General features: G+C 39.8%; 1 protein-coding gene across 1 annotated transcript in view; it reads right to left on the reverse strand.

Annotated features, from left to right (window-relative positions):
• LOC100567769 (acylamino-acid-releasing enzyme) overlaps positions 1 to 21,751 on the reverse strand; it is a 331,395-nt gene that overhangs the window by 234,774 nt on the left and 74,870 nt on the right. Inside the window, exon 3 of the mRNA XM_008105032.2 lies at positions 4,787 to 5,629. Within this exon, the coding sequence (XP_008103239.2) occupies positions 4,787 to 5,629 (843 nt within the window). The remainder of the gene's footprint in view (positions 1 to 4,786; positions 5,630 to 21,751) is intronic.

The raw sequence follows: 21,751 nt of genomic DNA on the forward strand, positions 1-21,751 counted from the left end.
TTGACTTGTGTCCCTTTTTAGTCCAGTTATGTGCTACAATTTTGTTGGACAGACTTTTGAAAGACTCAGGGCTTAGTTTTTCTTACAACGAAATATGGTCTTGGATCGCCTTCTGTTGGTTTGATAAATTTCAGCCCTTAATACCAGGTGAGTCTCGACACACAGCAGCTTCCAGGCATAAGCTAGGAAGCCGTATCATCAAGTTTTGTCCTGAGTTATTTTAAATAGGAATGCAGCTGCATTAAGAGGCTTTCCCCAGGTGAAACCGAATCAGCCCATGTTCATTTTGGGGCTGCCCACAGACTGATCCAAACTCATATTGACCTAAATTGTCAATGCAGATGTCCCCTTAGAAGGAGTGGATAATGGGTGATCCTCAAGATGCTGCAAACTGCATCATACCTAAGTAGGACAGCCAATGTGATGTTAAAAGGATTATTTCAGTCCAATACATCTAAAGGGTGACAGGCTGTTTGTTGCTGATCTACAGACTGGGTGGTTGATTTTAGCTGTACATTTTTCTGATTATTGAAATCATAATCTGCAGCTACGAGTTTTCTAATAATGATTAGAATATCTGGCATTGACAAAAATAATGAAAGAGTATTCTGAATTTCTGTTCATCCTGATCATATTCATAGTGGAGCTTGCAGTTTAACACAGTCATCTCCAATTCACTAGCACTTTTTCATGTAGAAGTGGTGCATGTTCGCTTTCCAAATACAGTAGAGTCTCACTTATCCAACATAAACGGGCCGGCAGAATGTTGGATAAACAAAAACATTGGATAATAAGGAGGAAATAAGGAAATTTAGCACCAAAACATCATAATGTATTGAAAACATTGACTACAAAAACATTGACTACTAAAAAATTGACTACAAATGAAGATAGAATTGCATAAAATGAAGTTACAGTAACACATTGTCAGAAGTTAAATCCACGAAAAGTTCAGTCCTTACTGCCTAGAGAAACAGCTGTGATCTGGATGGGAAGCAGTCTGCGTTGGATAATCCAGAACATTGGATAAGTGAATGTTGGATAAATATGGCCATACAATTTTCCACTAAAATTTACCTTTTACATTTTATAGTGCACTAGACTCCCTTCTGAGATCTGCAGGACACTTTCCAGGCACAAGTCATCTTCATATATAAAGTTAGAAATAAGGTAAAGGTAAAGGTTTCCCCTGATGTTAAGTCCAGTTGTATCCGACTCTGGGGGTTGGTGCTCATCTCCATTTCTAAGCTGAAGAGCCAGCATTGTCCGTAGACACCTCCAAGGTCATGTGACCAGCATGACTGCATGGAACACTGTTAGCTTCCTACTGAAGAGGTACCTATTGATCTACTCACATTTCCATGTTTTCGAACTGCTAGGTTGGCAGAAGCTGGGGCTAACAGCGGGCGCTCATTCTGCTCCCCGGATTCGAACCTGCGACCTTTTGGTCTGCAAGTTCAGCAGCTCAGCACTTTAACACACTGTGCCACCGGGGTCATTAGGAAATGGTGGTTGACTCATTTATTTCCATATTTTTTATTCTTATAAATACTAAAAGCCCAAGTCTAGAATGTATGATAAGCACAGTTTTCCCCCTGAAGAAAATGAAATAGATGTCAATGTGGTACTAAAAAACTATAGGTAGATAAAGAGTTTTCCCTACTTGCTGTTTTTCTGCCCTTACTTACAGTCCCACAAAGCCAACCCCAGCATCCATATATTTAACAGGCCAACTATTACTTATTTTCTCTTTGGCAACCAATGAGTATATTGTCATGGTTTCTTCCACTGAATTATTTATTTATTATTTATTTACAGTATTTATATTCCACCCTTCTCACCCCGAAGGGGACTCAGGGCGGATCACATCTATATATACATAAAAGAGTGATGGCATCACGGCAATTCACAAAACAACAAAAGTACAGGCCCCCCAACCTCAAAATTTGACAACACAACCCATCATCCACGCCTCAAGGTTGATACAACAAAAAGAAAAGAAAAATAAAGTCCTAATTAGAGGGAGAACAATAATTTTTTTTTTATCCAATTGCTGCCAGTTTAGAGGGCTAATCTCTGCCCACTTGGTTGCCTAGCAACCAAGGGACAGCCAGGTTTCAGTTAGGGGACAGGCAGATTTAGGCCTCACTTAGACTTCTTCCACAGATTATCTAATTTGCACTGAATTATATGGCAGTGTAGACTCCAGGCCCTTCAACACAGCTATATAACCCATTTAGAATCTTATATTATCTGCTTTGCACTGGATTATCTTGACTCCACACTGCCATATAATCCACTTCCGTGTGCATTTTATACAGCTGTGAAGAAGGGGCCTCATATAATCCAGTTCTAAGCAGATAATATAAGATTAGAAATATACAGTAGAGTCTCACTTATCCAACGTAAACAGGCCGGCAGGATAAGTGAATATGTTGGATAATAAGAAGGGATTCAGGAAAAGCCAATTAAACATCAAATTAGGTAATCGTTATACAAATTAAGCACCAAAACATCCTATTATACAACAAATTTGACAGGAAAAAGTAGTTCCATGCGCAGTAATGCTATTTATTATTTACAGTAGAGTCTCGCTTATCCAACACTCGCTTATCCAACGTTCTGGATTATCCAACGCATTTTTGTAGTCAATGCTTTCAATATATCGTGATATTTTGGTGCTAAATTCATAAATACAGTAATTACTATATAGCATTACTGTGTACTGAACTACTTTTTCTGACAAATTTGTTGTCTAACATGATGTTTTGGTGCTTAATTTGCAAAATCATAACTTAATTTGATGTTTAATAGGGTTATCCTTAATTCCTCATTATCCAACATATTCACTTATCCAACGTTCTGCCGGCCCGTTTATGTTGGATAAGTGAGACTCTACTGTACTGTATTTACAAATTTACCACTAAAATATCACAATGAATTTAAAACACTGACTACAAAAACATTGATTATGAAAAGGCAGACTGCGTTGGATAATCCAGAACATTGTATAAGCGAATGTTGGATAAGTGAGATTCTTCTTTAATATGAAATAATTACTGGGATAGAATAATGAAGAACAATATAATCTCTAAAACCAGGACAGTAAATAAACAGGGGAATTCCACACAGGAAACAATCAGGGCCAGCTAACACCTCCCAACAAAGTATTCCCATCATCAAAGTCTGGCAAATCCTGTTTTCTCAGGGCCACAGACAGTAGAAGCACATAAAATATCGCAAACAACACCACTCTGAAAACAAGGGAATTCCAAACAGGAAAGAATCAGGGCCAGCTAACACCTCCCAACAAAGTATTCCCATCATCAAAGTCTGGAAAATCCTCTATTTTCTCAGGGCCACAGACAGTAGAAGCACATAAAATATCGCAAACAACACCACTCTGAAAACAAGGGAATTCCAGACAGGAAACAATCAGGGCCAGCTAACACCTCCCAACAAAAAATTCACTCAGGGAGGAAACAGCCAGGCTTTAAAGCAGCAAGGCCATTACATTCTAATCATTTTTCCTAATTGCAGCATTCATACTTGCCTCCAACAAACAAAAAAAAACCAATCAGAAATATTGTATATTCACAACCTTTAGGAAATAATATCCCCTGATGGCACAGCATGTTAAAGCACTGAGCTGCTGAACTTCTGGACCGAAAGGCCACAGGTTTGAATTGGGAGAGCGGAGAGAGCCCCCACTGTTAACCCCAGCTTCTGCCAACCCAGAAGTTCGAAAACATGCAAATGTGAGTGCATCAATAGGTACTGCTCCGGCGGGAAGGTAACGCCGCTCCATGTAGTCATCCCACATGACCTTGGAGGAATCTACGGACAACGCCGGCTCTTCGGCTTAGAAATGGAGATGAGCACCAACCTCCAGAGTAAGACACGACTGGACTTAATCTCTGGGGAAAACCTTTACCCTTGACCTTAACTACCACCAATTCCTCAATACTTTATTTCCCATACCACCAGACTTCGCCACAGCAACGCGTGGCCGGGCACAGCTAGTTACACATATAAGGCAAACATTCAATGCCTTTAACATAGAACAAAGACAAGACAAACATAGGCTCCAAGCTGGTCTTGAACTCATGACCTCTTGGTCAGAGTGATTTGTTGCAGCTGGCTGCAGCTGTCTGGCTGCTCACCAGCCTGCGCCACAGCCTGGGCCCATTATAGACCACTCTTTCAATTTGCTATCTAAAACAAGTGGAGCAAAACTGCAACCAAATCAAAAACATTTCTTACCACCTATCTGCATCTTCTTTGTGTTCTTTTTTATATGCCTGTTCCAAAAACAACTAAAATTCTTATGCCCTTTAAAACTTATAGGTTTATGGGGCACAGAATTTTGTGGACCTCACCTCATGTTTTCAGATGCTGCTGAAATCCATTAAATGTTACACCTAATAAAACTTGATTGATCTTTAAAATCACAAAACTCTTTGCTATTTCTGCTACAGAAGAATAATATGGCTAACCCATTGAAAACTGCACACTGCAGTTGCCATTATGCTATCTTTCATTGCGCAAGACAACACTATCACTCAATTCTCAGCAAACGCTAGCCCAACAAAAAGGTGTGGTCAAATGGGAAACTGAACAAATCACTTGCTTTTTATCATATTACCGCTGCTGTCAATTAGACCCAACAAATCAATGTCAACACAAACTTCATCCAAATCCATCACAATATACATGTTGCTTTCCAATGCAGTTATGGATGCAATTTTTTTTACAATAAATTACAGTGAATGGGAAGTCCTCTTACCTCCACCAGATGAGGTGTTGGATTGAATCCACACATGTTGCAGACCCGCTGCTTACAGGATGTACAATTATTATAGTTGGAAGGTTCCCCAGAGCCCACATTGAGCTGCACTTTGCAGAGGGGGCATAAGACCCTTTCTTTCGGCACTTCCTTTGGCTTGATTACTTGTTCTGCTTTCACTGGCTTTGCTGCTGGGATAGTTCCAGCCTTACCCTGCGTTCCAGGTGCAGTGCCTGGGGCTTTTGTGCCAGCTTCTTTGCTGCCATCACTGAAGACAATTTTTGGAGGCACTTTGCCAGGGGATTGCTGACTCGGTGGGGTGGCCTCTGGCTGGACAGACATAAGTGTGCTTGCTTGGGTCAAGAGAGAAGCCCCAAATCCAAAGAGCTTTCCAGTGAGGCCCTCTTGGGGTTGCTCTGGTGCCCCAGTGCCAGGAGGTGGGGCTGGAGTTTTAGCTGGGGAATCTCCCACAGTCTTTCTCTGATCAGTGGATGAAGGCTTTGCTTGCTGATGCTGAGGAGAAGACCTCACCACTTCCTGAGGAGCAGCAGGTTTTGGCTGGACTTGGCTGTGTGGTTCCCTCTGTGCTGAAGCTGGGGGTGGTTTGGGAGTTTCCGGCTGCACAGCACCAGCACCTGGCCTGAGGCCTGGCTGCATAGTTCCTGGTTGTTTCTCTGGTCCTATTGCTGCTTGCGGCTGTGGTGGTGGCTGTTTGGCTGGGGAATGAGATGGGGAAAGTGAAGGGGAATGTAGCTGCTGCTGGCTTTTGGAGCGGGGAGCTGTGGTCATGTCCATCCCCAAAGCTCTTTGCATCTGGCAATTTAAACATAACCATTCTTGAACCTAAAAGACAAAAAATTAACAAAAGAAAAAAAGATAATCAAACAAGGACAAATCCAAAAAGGACATTAAAGTCACTATGCAACAGATCTTGGCTGACAATTATTTGGTAAACCAACTACAAAAGTATTTAATTTTAGCTTTCTACCCAAACAGCAAAGCACTTCACAGAAGCACAAGATTAATGCATGCCATCATACCTCTTCACCTTTTTACTGCTCAAAAACATATGTGGTTCATCTGATAACGAACATAGTTGTTCGAAAGCTTTTTGTGTATCATCATCATCATCATCATCATCATCATCATCATCAATTCTATTTATTACCCACCACTTCTTACAACTCAAAATGGGGTACAACATAGATAGAATACATAGATGAAATAGAGGACCATAAAAATACAAATATAAAAAAACATAGAACACAAATTAAAACACCAATACTTATTAAAGATCATTGTTCAAAATTGACTGTGTAGGCCTGCTAGAAGAGAAATGTCTTTAATTGTGTCTTGCAGTTTGACAGTTCATTTAACTGTTAAATCTCTTCTGGTAAGTCATCCTACAGTCTTGGGGTGGTCGATGAAAATGTCCTCTATGTGATGTCTGCCAGTAAAGTTTTGGCTTGTTGGAGTAAGCAGGAGTAAGAGGACCTGAGTGTTTGGGGTAGATTATACAGGAGATGGCCATTCTGTAGATAACCTGGTCCCAAATCATGTAGGGTTTAAAGGTCATAACCAATACTGTTTGCGCTGCCCAGGAACTAATTGGCAACCAATGAGTAATTTTAGTAGAGATGTAATATGCTCACTCCTAGGTGTTCCCATAATAAATCTGGCTGCTACATTTTGGCCTCACTAGAGTTTTCAAGCTTGTTACAGAGGTAGCCATTTAATGAACAGTACACTTCAGAAGTCCAACCATAAGGTTACCAGTGTGTGCACTACCATCTTTAGATCTTTCAATTCTAGGAAGGGCACAGTTGGTATATCGGCCGAAGTCCCCATTTATTGAACTTATGGAGCAAAGTCTTTTTTTCATGAGCTGGTGTATATTCTCTGGTGTCATCCATCTGAGTATGTCAATTTATGCACTGTTTGTGGGAACTTTAAAAAGTTTCCGGGGTCAGGCAAATCACTCCAGCCATATCCTGTAAACCTCACTGATTCACTCAGCCCTTCAGCAAGATAAACATATTCCACAGACAAACTGGGACATCATCAGTAGCTACAGCTGTCTCATATGCTCCAAGGAAACATCTAACAAGTAAGAATATTTAGTAGTGATTATTAGTTCATATTCTTCAGTGTAGTAGGTTATCTGAGAAAACCTCTTCAATAAATGTTCAACTTACCAGTAGAATCATTTCACAAACTCATTCTGTTTGGGAACAGTGCTACTATTTAACAATTCTCTGCTCCAGAGGTTTGAAAAGTTGCAAACATAGAAATCTGTCAGAGGCAAGAAGGTAAGCTACCACCTTTCTCATTACTGAGCTCAAGACACTCTATTGTTCAGTCAAAAATGTGAAACCCCTTAAATACAGAATGAAAATTGTGACATGCCTTGGCTAAGTACTAACAAATGGAACATCTTCCCCATGAGAGATATACCCATATTAAAAATAATTTCTGAATAAAGTTAATTAAAGACACTTTATGGGAGATGTAAGTCTTTTAATTCTTGAAATCCCTGGGATACCACGTGACTGAATGAATATTAATATATAACAAGAATATGTAACATACTGCTGAATAATACAGTTCTTCAGATTTTTTCTCCTTAGGTAAGCAATGGTAGCCCTGAAAATTCAAGAAAGGTCTGCATAAAGAAAAGAAAAATCAGCAAAGAGTTTTAAGAATGTTATGGAGGAAACTAGTGGCACCCGCAATGAGGCCAGATGCTCTTTTATACATCAAATAAAAAGTCTGTGTCAAATCCTATTCTTTTCTCCATACCCTTTAAACCTCTTCCTCTCTTATTGTGTAACAATGTTAAAGACCCAAAACTACTGAAAGTAACAAATAGTATTTAGGGGCACATCTACGCTGAACATGTAATGCACTCTGAATGCAGATTGACAGTGCGGTGGTCACACAGTGCGAATGTGTGCTGCATTTTAAGACCTTTACACTGGGACAAGGAAAGTCAGGGGGTACTCTGAAATGAAGCCCTTAAAGCGCACCAGTGTGCTCTAGTATAAACATCGCATGATGAAAGCAACTCCTCAGAATGCAATTTGCTATGGAGCCCCTCGTGGCACAGCAGGTTAAACTGCTGAGCTGCTGAACTTGCTGACTGAAAGGTCGGTGGTTTGAATCCAAAGCGGGATGAGCTCCCACTATTAGCCCCAGCTTCTGCCAAACTAACAGTATGAAAACATGCAAATGTGAGTAGATCAATAGGTACTGCTCGGTGGGAAGGTAATGGCGCTCCATGCAGTCATGCTGGCCATATGACCTTGGAGGTGTCTATGGACAATGCCAGCTCTTCAGCTTAGAAATGGAGATGAGCACCAACTCCCAGAGTCGGACATGACTAGACTTAATGTCAGGGGAAAACCTTTACCTTTATTATGTAGACACCCAAAGAGCTCCACTGATTTGTACATGTGCATTCTGGTGGGAAAAGTTGAAAACACACACAAACACATCAAGCTAAAGATATTATGGGTCCTTGAACCAGCATACCGTAATTATCTACAGAATGAAACTGCTTTCTTTTATGCTGGTTTCTGCCAGATTAAGTGGTCATTGTAGATATGCCCTGAGTCTGCTTATCATTGGCAGAAAGACAATGACTTATATGTATTTTATTTTGTTTTATTATAATTGCCTGGGTTTGTTAGCTGTGCCAAGTCGCTTCGGCGAAGATGGAGGCGGGGTACAAAAATAAAGTAGTAGTAGTAGTAGTAGTAGTAGTTGTTGTTGTTATTGTTGTTGTTGTTGTTGTTGTTATTATTATTATTATTATTAAGATTGGGCTTGCAAATGATAATTTCTATCAATTTGAACTCAGTGTTAGAAAATCATACTTCTTTATCACATAGACCTGATCATGTGTAAATTAGAGCAAAAGTCGGTTATTTTCGTTTTTGCATTTCTCACCCTAAGGGGCTGCTGCCAGTACATTCCAAAATATGTCTATGCTGACTTGTCTTCATATAAAGCAGCTTCATAATGTCTCTGTATTAATTTATCCTAATTTCTAAGATATCTAGTTCCCAGTCTGATCCTTTTTACACTGTCAGAAAGACACTTCCAAGTGGGTGGACTACACCAAAAAGAATGGGAGCAGAAAGGAAAAGGTAAATAATTTCTCTTCCATGAAGACAAGCTCTACTTTGATATATGCAAAAGCAAACAATCCCCAAGAGTTACAATGCACAGCCACATCTGTGTTCCATAAGCATCTGTTGTGCAATTGGTGGCCCTAGTGTATACCAATCTTTGAAGCGGTGCAGTGATCAGAGATGCTTCCAATCACTCTGACACAGCAGTTAGTAATTGCTGGAAAGCTGCAAAAACCGTATGAAGACAGCAACCTACCAGGGGAGACTGAACTAGACGTTCCAGCTCAAAGTGCTGTCAAGATTCTACTCTGTTCTCATCTGTACAAATAACACCTACGTTCACCTCTACCTGACAACTGTGTTGTTTTCTCGTATCTGTAAAAGCAACTGGAGGAAGCAAATTTGGCATAAAAAACCCAGAAGAAAGGATAAGTAGCACCCTTTTCCTACTTCTTTATTCAAAAATGGTTCCTTTGTTTAATTAAGAAAAAATGCCATTTGGAGTAAAATGTAGTTTGCCCTAAGGACTCTGCACATGTCAACTTCAGATTTATTAATAGATCCAGTATCTATTCACAGGTCTCCTATTTTGCAGGGGCATAACTTTAGAATATAAATCTCATTTTTGTGATTCTAAGAGCCTTCTTCTTTGAATATTTATTTGGACATATTACTGAATTCACCAGTGCTTATTCAGCATAAAATTAAAACAATTAAAACTAGTCCTGTCCCTCTGGATGTTTGGGATCACAACAGTCCCTTACCCTTGGACTAAGCACAAGGGATGGGAGATGTTCACCAAAATATCTAGAGGACCAAAGTTTTCTTAGCACTGATTAGCAATATAGTCAAGGCCACATATTTAAAATTAACCCAGACGTATTGCACACTATGTACTTTTTGCAAACTTTCTAGGGATTGCCTGAAAAATGAAACTGTTGGTTTTTATTTAAAAAATCAAATAAATTTTGATTTCTGACTTATGGTGACCCTAAGGGGAACTTATCACAGGGTTGTCTTGGCAGAATTTGTTCAAAAAGTGTTTGCCTTCTAAGGCTGAAAAAATATGAGTTACCCAGGTCAGCCAGTGGGTTTTCATTGTTAACCGGAGATTCAAGTCCTAGTTTCCAGTGTCCTACTCCAACATTCAAACCACTACACTAAATTTAGACATAATTGTACCTTGCTGCAGCTTCTCACCCACAGTCACCAACAGTACAGAATATATCTATGCATGATATGAAGGGGGCCTTCCCACCTTTTATGGACTCAACACCATCTCTGTTGGCTGAAGGCAAGTCTTCCAATCAAAGCACTGAGCTGTGATTGAGTGGCAGAACATTCCTCCAGCACTACAAATAAAATATGTGCAATGTGCATTGGAATTCATTCATTTTTTTATAGTCCAGCTCCCAAGTATGAGGGACCCTCGGCTTAAAAAGTTTGAGGATCCCTGCTTTATACAAAATAGTGAACAACTCAAATTAGAGCAAGTTAGAAACTGAGGATTTGGGAAATGGCAGGATGCTACAGCAGGTTATGTGTATTGCTTACACATCAGGGAAGTGCTCATCACATATCCAAATCAAGATTTGCCTTTTGGATTTCCTTAAAGCAGTGGTTCTCAACCTGTGGGTCCCCAGATGTTTTGGCCTTCAACTCCCAGAACCCAACCCCCCGTTGGAGGTCAGGGGGGTGGGGTTCACGGGTGTGGGCTTAGAGCAGTGGTTCCCAAACTTATTTGGCTACTGCCCCCTTTCCAGAAAAAATATTACTCAGTGCCCCCTGGAAAGGGGGCATGGCTTAGAGGGGTGGGTGGGGCTGAGCCCCTCCCCTACTCCAAGATGTAGGGTTGGGAGGGGGAGGGGAGGTGGGTGGGGCCACAAATGGGTGGCCAGGACTGGGATGGGCGGAGTTACGAGCTCTGTTGTATTTTTTCTTTTTCCTCTTTTTTTCTTTTTTCTTTTTCTTTTTTCTGTTTTTTCCTTTTTTTACTGTCTGTTTTATTTTTTTATATACACTATAAAATAAAAAAATAGAAATCCTAACAGCTGGTAAACTGGCTGGAATTTCTGGGAGTTGTAGGCCAAAACACCTGGGGACCCATAGGTTGAGAACCACTGCTTTAAATAATGTTTTGGAGTCATGATTGGTTGAATTCATGGATGCAGAACCCATGGACACAGAGGGATGAACGCACCTTCCAGAAAAACTTGTAGGTGTTAGTATTAGTTTGCACATTATTAGCTCTCATGAAAATTAGCAGAGAAATGTAATAAACTTACTAAATAAATCACCCACCTTGTACCTTCAAATATATGAAATTATATAAAAGTATACTTTTATACTAAAATTAATAAGTGCAATTATAATTGTGTTTATTCATAGTACAATTGTAAGTATGTTTACTCAAATGTAAATCCACCCATATTCAATGGGGACAATATAGGACTGCTTGTGAAATATTGTTATTGGTTAATTATCTTTGCAATGTATTTCTGTTCCCAAGAATTCATAATAAAAGCTCAAGGTGAGAAACTAATGTTGAAACACAGTTAGGCTCAATTATCTAGTAGCTCTAAACATCACTGGTAGAAAGTCTTGTAAAATATCTAAACAAAACCAATTAAAATATACTAAAACCCTTTTCCTACCACACACACATTTCACCCCAGTTAGCAATGGCAGCTGTTTTGTATTTTTGTTTGAAGTCTGTTTAAATGCTTCTTTAATGCTGTTTTAAAGCATGGTCTTTGATGAATCTTCATAAGAAAAGACTTCATCTGTATAACACGAAAAAAGGTGTTTTTGGATGATAACTATGGTGAAACTAATGCTCAAGCCAGTCTAGGTCTTACAGTCCATAATAAGTAGTTTCCAAGCTCTGGGAAATTGTATGGTATAGTCACAACTCCATGAAGCTCCTTTTCAAGTCAGTGAGGCTCATTGGATGTTCCTGGGACAGTCACTTTCTTTCCTTCTAATCCACTTCACAAGCATAAGGATAACAGAGCAGGAAACCAGTAATAAATAGTACTCTCAGTTCATGGCAGGAAATAATTCTGTACATTATAGAATCGATCTCTCCCATATCCGTGTATCCTATATAAGGAGGCCATTTTACTATATACTGTGCCAGAGATTATTATGGAGCCATAAATAAAGTAACACAAACAAGGAATATCCAATAGAATGGATTTAGATCCTATGTAGTTTGTTTCAGTTTTAAAAGGTAGTTGTCCTATTATGTCTTGTGGTAAAATGTCATTTTGTATAAAGGGCCTATGTAAAAGTGGTAAAGCACAAAGAACAGAGAAGAGCTGTATCTGTATAGGCTGCATGAAAATACAACTTTTCTTTATAACTCTTAAATTTCAGACAGAGAACTGAAAAAGCATATTGCTAACAACATACATATGTTCAGATGTGGCTGAATTATATATGGTTGCAAACTGTCCATATACTTTTTCCATTATTTACTTACTAGGCAGCAAAATATAAATCTTGAGAATTAGGAAGGTCAGCTGAACCAATCTGTCCAATATCTTAGGATTTGTTTGTGCAATATTGCATTTCCCCAGGATGATTCTGAGAAGACCACAGGAATAATAATGGAAATGTATTAAACTCCTCAGCTGTGAACTCCTAAACAGATCTTTGAAAAAAGGCAAAAGAGAATGAAAGCTGACAGTAGGCTCTGATCACCCTACTAGAGATTCCAAAAGCTACAAGAAGCACAATACAGGCAAATGGTCATAGGCACATACCACTAGCCTAATCCAAGGCAGTTAAAAATCAATCCATATTTGGGTATTCAGAATCATAAGGCATTCAATATATAAATTGAATAAGTTGCTTCAAAATAAAAGCAGATTTTTTCACATCCAAGATGAAAAATGGATGAGACTCAACATATTTCTAGAAGTTTCTAAAAGTCTTAGATCAGGCCACTTCAATTAATACAAAAGGAACTGTAGCCACAAATGTCCCTTAGGTTAAGAAAACTAGGAAATGAGAATGAGTAGAACGACACTGATCTGCCTTGGGTACTCACCTCCTGCTTTTTAATGGGTAAGCCATAGAGGGATTGTAATCTAAAGATAGACTCCATGTTCCTCATACAGTTGCAGGCTCAATATATGACGTCTTTAGGAAGGACTAAGGACCTCATATTGATGAGGTTCAGCGTCATGATTTTCCAACCTCAGTGGCAAATCTGAGTGGCAGCAGGGCAGCAACAGGGTAGTCCTGGTGCCCCAGCTGCCAGCTGATTTTTTTCCCATCCCACGTGGGAAAGTTTTGCCAGTATGCTGAAGCCCTGTTGTTTCTAATGAAACACAGGGAGGCTTCTGTGTTGGTGGTGGCAGCATTCCATCAAGCTGCTGCCGCCCCAGTTTGCCCATGGAGCCCCACCGGAAGGGGGCAGAAGTGTGATAAGGCTGTAAGAAAACTATAAGAAACCTCCCACATGAAGCCAAAGGGAGTAACTAATGGTCAATGCAATGCAGACAGTAATGAGCAAGATGGATCAATAGTCTGACTGGGTAAAAGCAGTTCTCATATTCTTCAAACATTCATAGTGTGCAAGGCTACCTACTCCATGTACAGATTATAAATCAATATTGCAGAGGCAGATTAGATGAAAATAAATAAGGGCTAAGGAAGGTCCAAATGACGTAATGTTCCAGAATTTGGTGAAATAAGGCTAACAACAGACCTTAACATTACAAATAGACATTTCAAGAAGAAAATACTCAGAGAGGACATAATGGGAAATATTTTGGAATACTCTTTGGAAGTTTCAAGGTTAATCTACATGTACCCTATAATCTGAGGACAGTCCAGAGTAGCAATGCTGCAGTCTAGTTCAAGGGCAGCTACACAGTCATCTCCCACTCACAGTAATGGCACATCAAAGACCAACACTAGACAGTCACAAAATATAAAGTTCAAAATATAGCAGCCAGATTGTTTATAAGAATATCAAGAAGTGACCATATAGCACCCATATTCAAGTCATGGTTGCCAATTAATTTGTGACCTTTAAAGCCCTATATGGTTAGGGTCCAAGTTACCTATAGGATCAACTTCTCCCATACAATCCACCCCGAACACTGAGGTCCTCTGAGGGACACTTACTCCAACCATCCAGAACTCAATTGGCAACCGCCACCTAGAGGACCTTTTCATTGGCTGTCTCAAGACTAGAATGATTTGCTTTGAAGAAAAACAAGCTGTCAAAATTTAAAACAGAATTAAAGACCTGTCTTTTCCAGCATTCTATTGCCACCATATGTTACTTTTTATACCCTGTGTTTAGTGTATATTTTTTATAATGGTGTGGTCTATCAATGTATTTTATTGTATGTATTTTATGTTCATATGTTGTTGTACCCTGTCTCAAGCTGTTAGGAGAGATGGGTAAGAAATAAACATTATTATTATTATTTTATTGTATGACACAGCAAACAAGACAGATATGCTGGATTTCGTTTCACAAAATCATAAGTCGAACACTTCCCAAGTGTCTAGGACTGTGTGATGTATTTTCGGATGATGCGTGCAGATCCCAGTAGGGTGGCCTTTTGCAGTTGAGAGATTGTAATTTTGTCAATGTCTATTGTTTCCAAATGCCGGCTGAGATCTTTTGGCACGGCACCCAGTGTGCCGATCACCACCGGGACCACCTGCACTCGTTTCTGCCAGAGTCTTTGAAGTTCAATCTTGAGGTCCTGATAGCGGCTGAGTTTTTCCTGTTGTTTTTTGTCAATGCGACTGTCACCTGGGATGTTGTTGTTGTTGTTGTTATCAATTCTAAATCAGTGATTTGAGACCAGTGGAGACAAGTACCAGTTAGCATTGCCAATTAAAGTGCTGATGAGTAAACATACTTTTTAATACAAATGACAATAATGCTTGGTTAGGTAGAAGGAAGCTGAAAAAGAAGATGACAGAATTCCAGGTAGATAGGCTCAGTGAAATAAGCCATGGCCCTGAGTCTGCAGGAGCTGAGCAGAACTGTTGAGGATTGGGTGTAATAGTAGCTTCTCATTAAAATTAATGATGGCAGTTAACACAACAACAAAAATACAAAATGCCAAGTTAACTTCGGCATTTGAAGACTCTCAGAAAAAGCTTCGACTTGAACTCCTGGGGACAATTACTAGTCAAGGGATACTATGCCAGTTAAGATAGAACTAGGCAACACACTATATTTTATTTTATTTCTTTGTGTCTATTTGCCAAAACAAAGTATAGGATGGAATACTTATGGAGCATAAGTATTTAAAAATACAAGAAAATATTATGTCCTCTCTCTATATTTTTACAGTCCCTTCTTTAGACAGATATCGCAGGGCATACGCATCAAGTAAAAGCCAAAATATCTGGCTCTCAGTAGCACGATACATAACAAAAGGTTAAGCATAGCCAGACATAGATATAAATATGAAGTAGTTAATTTTATATTGGAAGATTCCTGAGATTGTACATAATTTTACTCAAGTTGTAATCAAACTGCAAAAGCCTGCAGAGGAATGATTGGGCTGGAAACTATAGCTAAATACAGGATATCTGGTTTTGAAGCTAAAGCTAAGGTGGTCAGTAGAACACCAAACTGAACTGAAAGAACAACAGCAGCTGCATGTCAGTCACTGCTACGTATTATGTTCAACGCCTTACTGCTGAGATACAAAGTCCTAAAGACCCCGGGGAAGGATGCCTAGCACACTGCCCTCCCTATTTTGGCAGTCAAGCATTGAGATCTGCAATGGGGGCTTCATTGATTATTATTTTACAGTTGACAAAATATCATCAAGTGAGTTCTGAAAGGTGGGGCTTCTCACTGATGGTGCCCACACACTAGAATAGTTTGTTTGTTACAGATAGTCTGAGGGAGACAAACAGTGTCTGCCTTCAAACACCCACTGAAAACACAGACATTATTCCCCCTCTTGCTCAAATTTTTAATTTATTTATTATAGTTTGACTATTTCAAATTGTTTTAGAATATTTTATATCAACATAACCCAGGCTGAGGGAGTTAACTGATTCAAATAAAGATAAATCTGGGTCATATGGTTGTTGTATGTCTTTCGGGCTGTGTGGCCATGTTCCAGAAGTATTCTCTCCTGATGTTTCACCCACATCTGCCATAGATGTGGGAGAAACATCAGGAGAGAATACTTCTGGAACATGGCCACACAGCCCGAAAGACATACAACAACCCTGTGATTCCGGCCATGAAAGCCTTCGACAACACATTGGGTCATATGTATCATAACCCTCCTCTTTGTCATGATACACCACAGTCTCTTCCTTCTTACATACATACCACTATCAATGTGGACATGTAGAGGGTTTTTTTCTCTTTTTATAAACGGTTTATTCTGGAGCCCTTGAAATTAACATTATTTTTTCCAGACAGTGCTTTGCAACTCTGCTTTAAAATCCTAGGTTCACAATTGTTTCTAATAAAGGCTATTTGCAGTTGCTTGTTGTGAAAATGTCCCAAATACTAGATTTTCTAAAATAAGCCAAGATTATAGAGAAGCAGCACTGGCAAAATAAAGTTTCTCTGATTTTCAAAGCAATCAATACACCAGCACAGTTTTATGCAATTTGTAACTCCAAGCAGCAGACACTATAATCATTGTCGTTTCCACCTTCATCACTACCACCAGCATTTTCAACATGATCAAAATAGTTCATAGAAAACAAGTCAGCAATATATAGGTACAGAAGAAAGGCAGTCATAAATAAAATCTGTGTAGTCATAAATATAACTCTTCATAACACAATATTTATATCTTCATTAGCAACCTAAAACACTATAATTAAAATTTTTCCAAATATATTAAACACCCATTTCATATATCAGAACAATTATCACCCAAACATTTCACTAACTAACCAGTAGTAGAAAATACATTAGAATCAACATATTACAATTTAAGTCAGTGTTATATTCAAAGTCTGTCACAGCAACAGTGTTACAAGAGGACAAAATGTAGGTGCATTATTCTCTATCAAACTAAAAGCAGCAGAAAACACGCTCATATATTGAATTCCAACAATCATCAGGGCAGGGTTTACTGATAGAAATAATGATGCACCTGAGCCACATTGTCTCACAACTCCCCCCCCCCCCCCCTTGGGCACTTGCTTCCATATTCCCTTCCTTCTTGTACTGGGAGTCGCCAAACACATCCCACCACCAATTCTTCCAAATACAAAGGTGCCCCTTTCTTGTAGTAGCTTTTGTAGATGCAGTGGACAGCTGCCCCCCAAAGCCGAAGGAAAATGAGCCAAAGAGGAAAATAAGGACTAGGTCTTGAAACACTCATCACGTATGAAAGGTCTGCACCTAATAATAGATCTAAATTAGTGTTCTCCTTCTACTTTTTATCTCCATGGAACAAGCCTTAACTTTCCCAAAAACCTGCTTCTCGTGACATCCTATCTCTCAGGGTGAAAAATGTGCACAAACTAGGAAAGTTATAGTTTAGGGCCAAATATTATTGAGAGTGGGATGATTCTAAGTGCAATAAACAATAACTCAGTTTCAAGTTTTACATAATTATGTTTTTTAAAAAATAATGCCAGAAATAGCTTGGGTCCCAGCATGATTTAGGTCCCTTGAATACTGCCATAAAAATTGAGATTATCTGCTTTGAACTAGATTATATGGCAGTGTAGACACCAATAATCCAGTTCAAAGCAAATAATGTGGATAATCTGGATTATATGGCAGTGTAGAAGAAACCTTAAGTCACCCCTGTCACAACTCTTCTTGTACTGTTATAACTTCTCCATTTTTAAATAGTAAAACATGATTGCTATTTAACTTCCAAAGCTGACATTTAGTTTCTCTCTCTTTTTCTATCTTTTGCTTGTTTGTTTTGTTTCTGACTTTATAAAATTCCCAACAGCTTTAATCCATGCAGGAGCTGAGTAAGGCCAAAATAACTTGCAGCTATATAATGTGCATAATTTTGGTGGAAGCTGTATACATATGTATGTAGTCTCAGGCACAACTTCTCACATCGTCCAGATGCTGTAGTTTAACTTTCGGAAATGAATAAAATTGCTCCTGAGTAAATTCAGTGATCTAGCCATTATACATGAAGAGATACATCAAATATATATTTCAAATGTATACACTACTGTGTGTATACATTACTGTGTGTATACACTACTGAACAGATGTCATCACGGATGGCATTATTTTCACAAAAATTGCCTATGGCAGTGTGGGTATTCTCGTGAAGCATAACACAATCTCTTTACCAACTGTATTCTCACTAGCACCTGAAGTGAATACAAGAAACTCTTCTCTTATCATATTTACAATAGTTTTGGATCTCACTTTGGGTGAAAAGTGGGATAGAAAGCAAATACATAAACAAATAAATAAAGTTATTATATGTTTGTACTGAGACTTATAGAATCAAAGAATAATAGGAGCTGGAAAAGACCACATTGGCCATTTAGTACAACCCCTTGCCATGCAGGAAAAATACAGTCAAAGTGCCCCTGACAGATGACCATCCTGCCTCTGTTTAAACGCTGCCAAAGAAGGAGCTTTCATGCACTTTTACCTGATGTTTTAGATAAAAGCGAAAATAAATTCAATAAAAAGCAGGTAAATGCTGCTTTGTTCCTAATTAATTAGATTAGATCTGGGCCTTCCTGAAAGGTCCGGGTCTAATGGGATATTGGGCCTGTGGCGACACACCCCTAGGTAGTTCCAGGATCAACCAGAACTACCCGGGAGTGAGTCCCCATTGGCACCTCACATCTTTTGGTCTTCTGGAGCCCAAAGGTGTGAGATGACACCCACCTTCTCCTCAAAACCCCCAAAATTACCCTAAAAACTTAAAAAAATTATTGGCCCACTATTAATGTGGTCCTGAAGTCCTCCTGGCACATAGAAATGACACACCAGGAAAGGGGGGGGAGCAATTTTCCTTTTTGCCTCCCCCCTGGCCTCCTGGCCCAGAATTTCTATGCACCAGGACCACCTTAATAGCTTTTAAACAGAGGCTGGATGGTCATCTACTTTGAATGTGATCTTCCTGCTTCTTGGCAGGGGGTTGGACTGGATGGCTCACAAGGTCTCTTCCAACTCTATGATTCTATCATTCTAAGCACAACACAGGAAGCAGGGAAATAATTTGATGACACATATACCCTGGTTTGGGGCAGAGCCACAGGCAACACCATCTGATCGTTGCTGTAGGGCTCTGACCTGAAGAAGGCTCTAAGCATCCTAGGACGCTTATTTTCTTCTGTATTGGGAATTCTTCACATCCATGATAATGTGTTCTGAGAAGGGATGGATATGCCCAATACTGCTAAATACTGGTGTAGTTCCTGTTGCTGAACAGGCAACCACAGGAACAATTGCAATCTGGTGTCTGGTACTATCAGCTTTAAGCTGTCATATGCCTGAAGCACAAGCTTCTGCTAGCATAGAGCATGTGATAAATTCACATAAAATCAGTGAGTCAACAGAAATCCATAACTTAACTTCACGGTATCTTAGTTGTAACCACACAGACGATGCTGTACGGCTGGGTGATCAAGCCATGAATCAGAAGCAAGGTGTCATGCAAATATGCAGCGGGACTACATCAAATCACTATATCTTTCTTCAGTTAACAAAAGGACACTTACATTTCTATATATTCAGTCTACAGTTTCAGCGTACCAATTCAATTTAGATGTTTTGTTAGTGTACAGTTCAGGTTCATTCTAATTCATTTTGCATAGAATATAAAAGCTGAACACTCTGGAGAGATAGGAAAAGAAAATAAGGCTCCCATCCTATGTTTGTTCATCTGGTAGTAAATTTCACTGAACTCAGTAGGTTTTTATTTTGAGTATATGGCAGACATTAACCTATGAATTAGTCCCAGCTCACAATACCTGACATTAAAGCTATTTTAAATATATTCAATTACTTTCACAAATGAAAACAATGGCGATACAATGATATGTCTGAACAAGTTCTATACCATATTTGACTACCTTTATATTTATCTATTTAAATAAAACCCTTTATTGGTTCTATTATTTTATTGTGCATATATGACCTGATGCTTGCATTAGTTTTATATAAGCACAATTCATACATGAAAAGTAGGCCTGAATAAATTAGTTTGTTGCTGTGCTCCTTAGCATCATTGTGATGCTAAGGTGCCCCTATCACAGATTTTTCTTGACATGATTTGTTCAGAGAGTATAGAATAGTATAGAATAGTATAGAATAGAAGAGTTGAAAGAGACCTCATGGGCCATCCAGTCCAACCCCCTGCCAAGAAGCAGGAAATCGCATTCAAAGCACCCCTGACAGATGGCCATCCAGCCTCTGCTTAAAAGCCTCCAAAGAAGGAGCCTCCACCACAGTCCGGGGCAGAGAGTTCCACTGCCGAACAGCTCTCACAGTGAGGAAGTTCTTCCTGATGTTCAGGTGAAATCTCCTTTCCTGTAGTTTGAAGCCATTGTTCTGCGTCCTAGTCTCCAGGGCAGCAGAAAACAAGCTTGCTCCCTCCTCCCTATGACTTCCCCTCACATATTTGTACATGGCTATCATGTCTCCTCTCAACCTTCTCTTCTGCAGGCTAAACATGCCCAGTTCTTTAAGCCGCTTCTCATAGGGCTTGTTCTCCAGACCCTTGATCATTTTAGTTGCCCTCCTCTGGACACATTCCAGTTTGTCAACATCTCTCTTCAACTGCGGTGCCCAGAATTGGACGCAGTATTCCAGGTGTGGTCTGACCAAGGCAGAATAGAGGGATAGCATGACTTCCCTGGATCTAGACACTATACTCCAATTGATGCAGGCCAAAATCCCGTTGGCTTTTTTAGCAGCTGCATCACATTGTTGGCCTTGCCACTGCCTTCCTCTGAGGATGAGAGCATGTGATTTGTCCAATGTTGCCCAGTGAACATACACGGCCAAGCAAATTTTCAGACCCTGGTCTCCAATGCCCTAGTTTAACATGCATACCACTACACCACGCTGGCTTGCCTAGCTGGATTATTATTACCAAAAAGATGTTAATTTGTGTACTAGTAACTGCCTCACTGGGGCAAGTTGCTTCAATTAAACAGAAAGCTCACAATTTTCAAGCTCCAGCAGAGTTTCTTAAAGTATTCTCCTGTGACATTTTGAAGTTCCTGAAGTGAAAACTGTTACCTCCTATGGTCAGAGAAAACAGCAGATTTTCAACAGCAACACCTCCAACAATCAGCTGCCTCCAACATCAATGGAGCCACAAAACTATTCCAAGTTTAAGTCCAAATTGTAAAGAATCCCAGGCCCCAAACAGATTCAGCACCCTGAATAGTTTTAACAGTGGAAATTCTGCCTCTAAGGCTGGATCTACACTGCCATATAATCCAGAGTCTGATGCCAGATTATCTGCTTTGATTATAGGAGTCTACACTGACACATAATCCAAGCCAAAGCAGATAATCTAGGATAAGACACTGGATTATATGGCAGTGTAGATGGGTCCTACATGTGTTGTAGTCTCCCTGCCCTTGAGGTTTTTAAACAGAGTGTTCTTAGGGCACTTCCAGACAGCAATTTATTGCGGGCAAAACGGGATTAAAGTAACCTGTTTTCACCCATGTTGCTGTCCCCACGGGTGCTCAAAAGAAGCAGGCTTTCCCAGGGGTTGTCCCCATGCCAGCACAGTAACCTCTGCACTGGCATGGGGCCACCCCCCCCCCCCCCCCCGCATGGGCCCTGACTGGAAAGGCCCTGGCATGGCAGGAGACTGGACTGGATAGTTCTGGTGTTTTATCCCCAGCTCTATGATCC

The sequence above is a fragment of the Anolis carolinensis genome, chromosome 2, assembly GCF_035594765.1.
Source record: "Anolis carolinensis isolate JA03-04 chromosome 2, rAnoCar3.1.pri, whole genome shotgun sequence".
NCBI classification, from domain to species: Eukaryota; Metazoa; Chordata; class Lepidosauria; order Squamata; family Dactyloidae; genus Anolis; species Anolis carolinensis.